This window comes from Rhinopithecus bieti, unplaced genomic scaffold (genome assembly GCF_001698545.2).
Source record: "Rhinopithecus bieti isolate Rb0 unplaced genomic scaffold, ASM169854v2 scaffold_13017, whole genome shotgun sequence".
Classification (NCBI taxonomy): domain Eukaryota; kingdom Metazoa; phylum Chordata; class Mammalia; order Primates; family Cercopithecidae; genus Rhinopithecus; species Rhinopithecus bieti.
This window is the reverse complement of record NW_016807377.1, coordinates 642,867-652,975: the sequence shown is the minus strand read 5'-3', so window position 1 is coordinate 652,975 and position 10,109 is coordinate 642,867. Positions and strand designations below refer to the sequence as shown.

The 10,109-nt window shown below is 35.9% G+C and overlaps 1 protein-coding gene across 1 annotated transcript in view; it reads right to left on the bottom strand.

The window, feature by feature from the left end:
* CUNH8orf34 (chromosome unknown C8orf34 homolog) overlaps positions 1–10,109 on the bottom strand; it is a 478,644-nt gene that overhangs the window by 36,873 nt on the left and 431,662 nt on the right. The window contains exon 11 of the mRNA XM_017881532.1: positions 6,511–6,561. Within this exon, the coding sequence (XP_017737021.1) occupies positions 6,511–6,561 (51 nt within the window). The remainder of the gene's footprint in view (positions 1–6,510; positions 6,562–10,109) is intronic.

Sequence of the window (10,109 nt, the reverse complement as noted above, 5' to 3'; positions counted from 1 at the left end):
TGGGGAGGGGGGAGGAGGGAGGGATTGCATTGGGGAGTTATACATGATATAAATGATGAATTGATGGGTGCTGACGAGTTGATGGGTGCAGCACACCAACATGGCATAAATATACATATGTAACAAACCTGCACGTTATGCACATGTACCCTAGAACTTAAAGTAGAATAAAAAAAATAAATAAATAAAAGCACAAAGTTTTTAGCATAAGCAGCTTTTTAAAATGGTCTGTTAATTGGATTAAAACTTAAATTCCTATCATATGAGAGATAGGCTCCACAGTGGAAACTCATTGCCCCAGGGGTCAGAAGGCACAGCATTCTGTCCTGGTGAATCCAAGGCATGTAAAATTCTCTTTTGGGATAGAATGGGATAGTTACCGGATTAGATGATCTCTTGTACTTCCTAAGTTGTATCTATCTAGGTCTAGATACCTTTAGATAATAGAAGGTGAGAGGCACTAGACGGGCTATTGCAGGAAAAGTCAGCAAAAAACCAAACAAACAAACAAAAAAAACAAAACAAAAAAAAACCTCAATCTTGGAATATACCATTTAGGTATAAACCAGTGTTTATCGTAAGGACTTAACCTGACTTTTAAAAAATTTATTAATTACTAAATTTGGTCTTGCTAAGCTATACCAAAAAAATAGCATAAGTGTAAAAAATTGTGGATTTAAAATTCAATAGCTATGTAGAAGATAACAGAAGTAAAATTTCAGAAATGTTTATTTAACAGAGAGGGAAATCACACAGCTGCAGTTTTTAAAAAATGGAACAGAGTCTCTGATGTTCAAAGAAGAAATATGAAAAATAGACATTTTGGATACATAAGGGAAAATGAAATTGGTGAAGTAATTCCTTTAAAACAGAAAATTTAAAGTGATCATGAAAAGTGTTTTAATTTAAAATATTTTGCTTATTTAGCTTTTGGATTGAAATACTGAAATTTGTTTTCATGAAAAGATATGAGTAATAAATCAATTGTGTTATTATTTTCCCACAGTAGTTCAGAATATTAAGCAATACTACCGATTGGTTTTCGGTTTTAATGGCTTTATTCCTGAACAGATAAGCAGCACTCAACTGTTCTCTATTTAATGTAAATTGCCTAAAGTACAAATGGAACTTGGTAAAATATGTAGTTTGGGAAGAGCTTTAAAATGTTGAATTATTGGAATCATAAAGATAGTACAAATATTACTGTTAATGGATGATTTAAATGTTTTACTTTGGTTTCCCCGGAATAGAGCTAGTAATATAACACACCTGTTCACTTTATCAGTGCCAACAGGCAGCACTATGTATGCCTAAAACTCAGCCCATAAGGCTACATATAATTCTTTTTGATGGGGTCAAGGAGCTAAAATCTTGAACATTTTAAAATACAAAAGCTGACGCGTCCCTCTTTGCCAACTTATTCAAATATACATTTTCCATAAGAATATTAAACTGTATCTGAGTGTAGTACAAACTTTTTTATATTCCTAAGAGCAACTTTTTTGTGTTACTTTTAGAAGAAATGCTATTCATTCTTTTTCTAAAACACTTTCACCATAATGATAGCAAATGTACAGGGACTAGGAATGGTGGGAAATAGTGATATTTATCACATGGAAAATGGTTGCTAGCTCTGAATCGATATATTATTCTATCTGCTAACAGAATAAGTGCTTTACAGACTTCAACAGCATTGTTGATCCACATGAAGAGCTTATTTTTAGATTCTCTGAATGCAACCAATCAGTGATTTATCATATGTGGCCCTGAAAGTTCAGTGTATTTCAGGAAAAAAAAATTACTTCTTTACTTCTTTGCTCAAACTTCTACCATTGGCTACTTTAATTCTGAATCAACTAAGTATTTCTTTTCATTTGGTATTAATATGTCACTAATGCACAAAACATCAGTTTCCATCTTTCAAAATGGTTTAATCACTTTAATTTTACTTCTATAACCATGTAATCCCTATAAAATAAGGTTCCCTGAAGCACAGTACATATAAAACAAAGTCATACTCCACTCTGGATACATGTAATGGACTGCTTCCACTGACAAAGAATTAATCCTTCCATTAAAAATCACTTCCATTAAAATGAAATTCCCTTTATATAATGTACACAGCTAAATTTGTAAAGTTCATAATAACTTTCTTTTTGCATTTGTTAATGAAATGGTTCATACTATCCATGATGTGTGTGTGTGTTTGTGTGGAGATGGGGTTTCACCATATTGCCCAGTCTGGTCTCTAACTCCTGGACTGCAATCTGCCCACCTCACCCTCCCAAAGTGCTGGGATTACAGGCATGAGCTGGGGGATTTGTAAGTGAATTTTACTTATGAAGCCTATTTATTTTGGGAATTGTAAAAGTTACTTAAAATTAGGAACTATTAGTATAAATTAATAGAATCTGGGAAAATAAAAGAGAGAGAGTAATAACGAAGTTATTAAAATACGATAGGTTGTGAAAAACATTACAAAGTAAATGCAAAATACTTAAATAAATTTATATGACTATTTTGCTATCCTACACTATATATTGGGATTGTACTTCATCTTCCTTTCCAACTCATTCCACTTCGTGGCTTTTCTTTCCAAGGAAATTGTAGTATGAATTTGTAAAAGATTTAGGAAAAAAAAAAACAAAAGATGATTGGATTTATCAATGAAAAAGAAGTCATTTTTCGAGCATGCCAGTTATCTGATTTTACAGAAGCTCGGGAACTTTCATTGACTTTAGCTATTTTACAATTATGGAATTTGTAGAAAATGGTAGCAGTGCAAATGCTTTTTGTCCATATAAGTGCAAATCGTGTCCATTGGAATGCAATAGATTGTTATCCTATGGATAGTGATTAAATTTGCCAATTTTTCCAACTATTTATAATGTCATTTCAGCATTCCTTTATGACGATGTAAGTGAGGGTTTAATTCTTCTTTGAACTCATTGGAATGCTTTATTTGTTCCCTCATTAATTTATCAGTTAAATAAATCTTTCACATGTATCCATTTTATATCTGTCTGAGTGCCATGTTATAACATTTTTAAACATTATGATTTAGCATGTCTCTGTTCTTAATGAATGTTAGTGGCAAAATAGGATTTTCTTGAAAAAAGATCTTCATTTCCCAGTTTTCTAAGTAAAATAAAACTATGATAATTAATAATAATTATTTAAAATTTAAAAAAGTAAACCTTCATGAATGATAAAAAGTAATTTTTCTCTTATTGAGTACAGGGAATAATGTCATACACTCTCCATCAGAGGTAGAATTGAAACTTCTTTACGCCAGAGATAGCAGAATAGTACACACGAGAAACAAGACAACAAGCAGGCCAAAACCGGCATCCAAAGTCATTCCAGGATATTGTGATGCACAGAATTGATCCCCTTTCTGGTTCAGACGGCACGTCTGGTAAAGCCAACCTCAACAGATTTGAAAAGACCTGTCTGGTGCTTTTAACTCTGTTTGACATCCTGAGAGATTGTGAAGCTGCCACACTGCCAGTAAGTTCGCACTCCCATGCGTATTGCCTCTGGCCCTCACCAACTAACTTCCTAAGGGTGTGAGGAATCTCACATGAAATCACTGACTTCAGTCTAGTTCTTTGTGACTTCTTAATCATTTAAATTGACAATACTTACCTGATGCATATATATTTAAATGACTACATTTCACTAATGATTAAGGGATTTTTAACCAGTGTACTATGCTGCTTCCCAATTATTCATCTGGTGTGTGTGTGTGTGTGTGTGTGTGTGTGTTTCAGAGACAAGATCTTACGCTGTCACCCACGCTAGAGTGTAGTGGTGAGCTCACAGCTCAATGCAGACTCAAACGCCTGGGCTGAAGCAATCCTCCTGCCTCAGTCTCCTGAAGAGCTGAGACTATAGGTGTGTGCCACTATGCCTGGCTAATTTTTTTTTTATTTTTTGTAGAGTCAGGATCTCACTATGTTGCCCAGGCTGATTTTGAATTCCTGGCCTCTAGCAATCCTCCTGCCTTAGTCTCCCAAAGTTCTAGGATTATAGGCATGAGCCACCAGCTTGGTCCTGGTAATGTGATATTTTAAATGGATTAACTTTTCTACAAAAATTATGACAATCTAGATTTGGAACTGATTGAATTTGATAATTTATTTTAAATTATACACTTTTCAAATGAAAGTTAATATAATCCAAAACTAAGATTTCTATAACGTAAAAATTATTCCCACCTTAAGTTATCAAGTGTCTAGATGGTAAAAGCATGTAATATTGTTTAAAAATTTAACTATCAGAGCTATTTTGAGGACAAAGAAATGTAGCATTATAAATATTTTTCATTTTTTATTTGGTCAAAATCATAAATCTTAGTCAAATAATACATTAAAAAATAGAAGATGTTGAATAAGGCTCCATTTTAGCTTTACTTTTAGAGAAGACCATATCATCTCTGTAGTTTTGATTCAGATCTAAACAAAATTGTCTAATTTCATGTGGTTATGATTCTGTCTCATTATAAAACTAGATGAAAAAAAGAGAGTTTGATCTGCAGAGAGTTGTTCAAACTTTAGTAAGAAATGTTAAATATATTAAAAATGTAAACACTATGGTTTATGTGAGTTTCATTGTGTACTAAATAAAAGCAAATGTTTGCTAGCCAGTTTTAGCCTCAATGCTTCTAACATTTATAAATACTGTTTTTTATTGTTTACCGTTTCTACTAACACACACAAAAAAGAAAAAGTGAAATAAAAGCCTGAGTGAGAAAAGACAAAAGACTATCATGTTATGGCTCACATTCTAAACATGTTCTCCATGGAGAAGAGTTTAAGAACATATATATTTTCTAATACATAAATGGATTATCTGTGAGAAAAGCCAATTAGTAGGAAGTTCATAGTTTACTAATTAAGGTCTTAGTTTTACTGTAAAGAATGGTCATCTGTTGACTTAAGAGAGAGCTAAAATCTCAGTATAAGTCAATAGTAGATGAAAATACTGAGTAATACTGAGCCCCTAAGAAAGGTAGTTCACATGTTTTGCAAAATTCAAACTGAAAGCCAGTAATGAACCTCTAAAACTGGAGAGATTTTGTGTATTTTATTTCAGACAAAAAATTATTATTGAGAGTAGATGAGTAAGCAAGATATAAATTTATAAATAAAGGTTTTCTCTTTACCTATTTTATATGAAATTGGAGATTTTTAAACAAAATTGGGAGTTTTCATGATGCACACAGTTACTCCCTAGAAAGAACGTTGGAAAAGACACTTTAGGGCAGAGCTTCTTGGCACTTAGGATGCTTTCCAATCAAATGGAGATCATTTTAGGATGTTGATTTTGATTATTTGGGTCTGGGCTGAGCCCCAAGATTTTGTATTTCTTACAAGCCCCCTGATGATGGCATTGTTGTAGTCAGAGGACCACAGTCTGAGGAACAATAGCCTTTAAGTACTTTAAGTGAAAAGGCACAAATTCTCAAACTTCTTGCCACATTGAGCATTTACACTTGTGTACAACATGTACATTTACATTGCACATTGGTAATTATGAAGAAAATAAGCCTGTTTTTCTTGGACGAGAACTACAAAATTAGAAGAAGATTTATTCATAAGTTCTATCATCAGCATGCAGCCCATGTCTTGGCCCAGCACCTCAGTGCTCTCCAGGTGGGAACATGAGGTTAGACCTAAACAGAACATATTACAAGAGGCATCAGCCATCCCTCTTGTGGAGGTGGCCCATCACCCACAGATCCACTGTTAAGTGGGGAATGCTGAACCAAGAACTTAGGCAACCACAAAATCCTTGTAGGCGATTCTTAGCATCACCAAACTGTTTCCCAGTTCCCTCCAACTGTAGCGGATTTAGATAGCTAATTTAGTGGCCAAGGAGGTCTGGCTTCAGGCCTAGTTTGATGGGCTCTGTCCACTGGTTTCTCTGAGAGTTCCGAAATAGTTTCCCATCAGTCCAAAGTTCCATGACACAGATGACCCTTGGATATCTCCAAAAATAATAAACCCAGAAGTTTAAAAAGTTTTCAAGTGAAATCTAGCATATATTTAATTGTTGGGACAGCCCTTTGCATAATGGCATGTGTGAATATCATTCCCAATGACCATTTGTCCCATGAATGGATCCAGACCTAGTACAGGTTGTTTTTTCAATAAGAACAATGGTTGTGTCTTTTTTTGTGTACACTCCAATGTAAACTCATTTATTTATTTTTCTCATTTATTTGAACATCAACAAATGTTTGTGTATAAAAATATATATTAGTACCATGGTTTATGCAGTTTTACTTTCATGTTCAGGATCACTGAACTGATATACAGTATCTTTCTCCCAATGAGAACCAAAAACTATTTTGCTAACATATTATTTATTTTCTGGTTTTTGTGGACATGACCATTGAGCACAGACTAGAAACCCTACAGGCAGATGGAGAAAGCCCAAGTGAGTGCTTCATCCTGTATCATAGACTGATTTCAGACTACATTATAAAGCAACCTTAAAACTCACTTCTTCCATGTAGTTTTTCAGTGAGTGTCCTGCTCCACTGGAGGCTTCTCCCTAGAGGTAAAGAGGAAGAGGGTTGAAAAGGTCAGGAGAAGGAGAGAAGAAGAGTGAAAGAATCATGGAGAGTGAGATCTGAGAGCAACACCAAATATTTGCTATTCTCCCACCTTGTGGGATTGTTAGTTTGCCAACTTCTTACTCTTTGAAAAAGATAAGAAATTTTATAAAACAACAATAAATCTTTCAAGTTTTTGAATATATTTTATTTTAATTTACGAGATACATGTGCAGGACGTGCAGGTTTGTTACATAGGTAAACACATGCCATGGTGGTTTGCTGCACCTATCAACCCACCACCTAGGTATTAAACCCCGCAAGCATTAGTTATTTATCCTGATACTTGCCCTCCCTCCACCACCACAACAGGTCCCAGTGTGTGTTATACCCCTCCCTGTGTCCATGTGTTCTCATTGTTCAGCTCTCACTTATAAGTGAGAACATGCCGTGTTTGGTTTTCTGTTCCTGTGTTAGTTTGCTGAGGATAATGGTTTCCAGTTCCATCCATGTCCCTGCAAAGGACATGATCTCGTGTGGATCTTAATTCATGTTAACAAATGAGCAGCTAGAGTAACTAACTAAATCTTGGCACAGAATGCTAAACAAATTGTATAACATTTTCTGTTATTAATGTTATAAATATAGTCTTATAATTAGATTAAGGAAAGAAGTCACAAATTCTATATTCTGTAAATGTGTGTGAGGATCTAAAACATGGACTTAAAAATATTTTTTAGATAGAGGACAGACCATTAACCTTTATATCCAGACTTTACATTAAGTCTTTCTTAACCTATTAGTATGTAATTAGTGAATTCTCCATCATCTGTGTCTTTACTAGCACTTCACTGAGCACTAGTAATCACAGATTCAAATGGTTGAAATTTATAAAGTCAAATTAAACATATATCCCAAACTCATCTAACATTGGTGATTAAAATTGTCAAACAACTTGGTGCTTTGGATAAGTTATGCTTTTATACTCTGTGACGAGAGACATTTGGAAATAAATTCTGAAATATCATGAAATTATAAATTCTAGGACACCGTATGTTTTTAAAAGATAATTAAATAAATGTGCTAAAAGTTTACATTTGTTTCTACAGAATCTTTATAAGTTTCCAATGACCGACACATATATTATCTCATTGAGGGCAAGACAACCTCAGGCCAATTTAATACTTAGGGAAACTGAAGCCAAAAGGGGTAGAGTGAAGTGCCCTAAGTCAAGGAGAAAGGAGGAGCATTGTGTGTACTGAATTCTAGTCTGACACTCTTCTTTTTCTTTTTTTTTTTTTTCCTGAGCTCACTGCAACTTCTGCCTCCTGGGTTCGGGTGATTCGCCTGCCTCAGCCTCCAGGGTAGCGGGGACTACAGACATGCGCCACCACACCCAGCTAATTTTGTTGTTGTTGTTGTTGTTGTTGTTGTTTTAGTAAATACAGGGTTTCATCATGTTGGAAAGTCTGGTCTCAAACTCCTGACTTCAGGTGATCTGCCTGCCTCAGCCTCCCAGAGTGCTGGAATTACAGGCGTGAGCCACTACGCTCGGCCTAGTCTGACGCTCTTCTATGTCACTGAAATACAACAATTTAAAACATACACAATTAAATTCGTTTCAGTTTTTTTTTTTTAAATTGTGATGTATTCTTGTAAGCACTTGGGGAAGACAGAAGGAGGCATGTACATGTCAAAACAAAAATTGAGCTAGAAATAAAATGCTGGTATTCCCCAAAACTTAGAAATCACAGGTTAAATCACAAAGGTGGTAATATTTCTTCCTAAATCATATTTCTACTGGCAAAACATTAACATGCCATAGTTTAAATGTTTCCAAATGCTTCCAAACTTGTAGGATTTTCAATGGATAAGATAGTGAGAGATAAGATAGTTCTATTTGCTTAAAGCATGAACTATTGGGAAAAATTAAGTTCATATAAATCCTTCAAGCTGTGAGGAATTTAACTCAAAGCACACAGAGAAGGCTGAGAACTTATTTCAGATAAACTGTTTCTTAGAGGTGAACTTGCCACACTATCTCACCCTCATTCGGACAACTAATCTGGGAGTGCCATGGGCTCTTTCATGACAGAACCAGTCAATCCTCTATGTGCTAATCATCCTTTCTCCTCTGCCTAGGTGGCTAGGAGTAAGAGAATGTGGCAAATTGCTCGGAGTTACAGATGTGCATTCTGGAGCAGCCAGCCTGAGAGGCTTGCCTGGTTGGCCTTTGCACATTTGAGGGCTAACAGTGAGAGATGCTGGAGAGCAGTTTCTGGGAGCTCACTGAAGAGGGCAATGTGTTTCCTTGGAGCTGGAGTGCATGGTTTTTCCCATTTGTCTGGACATTTGCAGTGTTCTGCTCAGACCTGGTGATGACCGTGGGTTTTCTTAATGATTGACTATAAATAAAGCAAGCTTCTTGACAGTCTTGCTTCTTTCCTTAGTGTCAGTGTCATATGTGCATTACAGGAAAGGAGAAACCTACACAATACCATTTGTTTCAAGGGCCATACAACCAGTTTAGTTGTAATTGCCATTCAAAAGTCACTGAAATGGGTGACACCAGTGAATCAGGAGCATAAAGCAAAAGACTCTCAGAGGGGCTGGTATGGCGGCTCGCTCCTGTAATTACAGCAGTTTGGGAGGCCAAGGCAGGTGGATCACTTGAGGTCAGGAGCACAAGATCAGCCTGGCCAACATGGTGAAACCTTGTCTTTACCAAAAAAATACAAAAATTAGCCAGGCGTGGTGGTGCACTTGTAATCCTAGCTACTTGGGAGGCTGAGGCAGGAGAATCACTTGAACCTGGGAGGTGGAGTTTGCAGTGAGCTGAGATCATGCCACTGCACTCCAACCTGGGTGACAGAGCAAGACTCCATCCCAAAAGAAAAAAGTAAAAATTAAAAAAAACAAAACAAAACACTCTTGGAGGAAAATACAGAAGAAACTAACATTTTGAAGAATGCAAGTGTGGCACAAGGCCAAGTGGACACAACAAAGAATAAGGCATCAGGATCTCTGATTCGTAGGGTCAGAAGAGATGGCCCCAGTCAAGAGACTTGATCCAATACGTCTATCTCAGGTTCCCCATTGCCAGCACCGGACCAGTGAAATGCCAGCATTCCCTCCTCCCTCTCACTGGGATCACTAATGAAATAAAATATCCTTCAAAGCACAAAGCTATCAGTTTCAGTTGTCCTTTTCTTAATTTTAAAGAACAGGTATTTTAAATATCAAGTCATCCTAGTGACATAGTATTTGGTAATTACCTGGGAATGAATAAAAAATGCCATAATGCAATTTCCTTTGAAAACAAAGAGGGGAGACGATACAAGGAGAGGCAGACGGGGCATGTGAAGGAGAAAAAGGAAAGAACACATGGAAATTATGTCTTAGAAGAGAAAGAAGAAGGAAGGAAGGAAGGAAGGAAGGAAGGAAGGAAGGAAGGAAGGAAGGAAGGGAGGGAAAGAAAGAAAGAAAGAAAAGAAAGAAGGAAAGAAAGAAAGAAAGAAAGAAAGAAAGAAAGAAAAAAAAGAAAGAA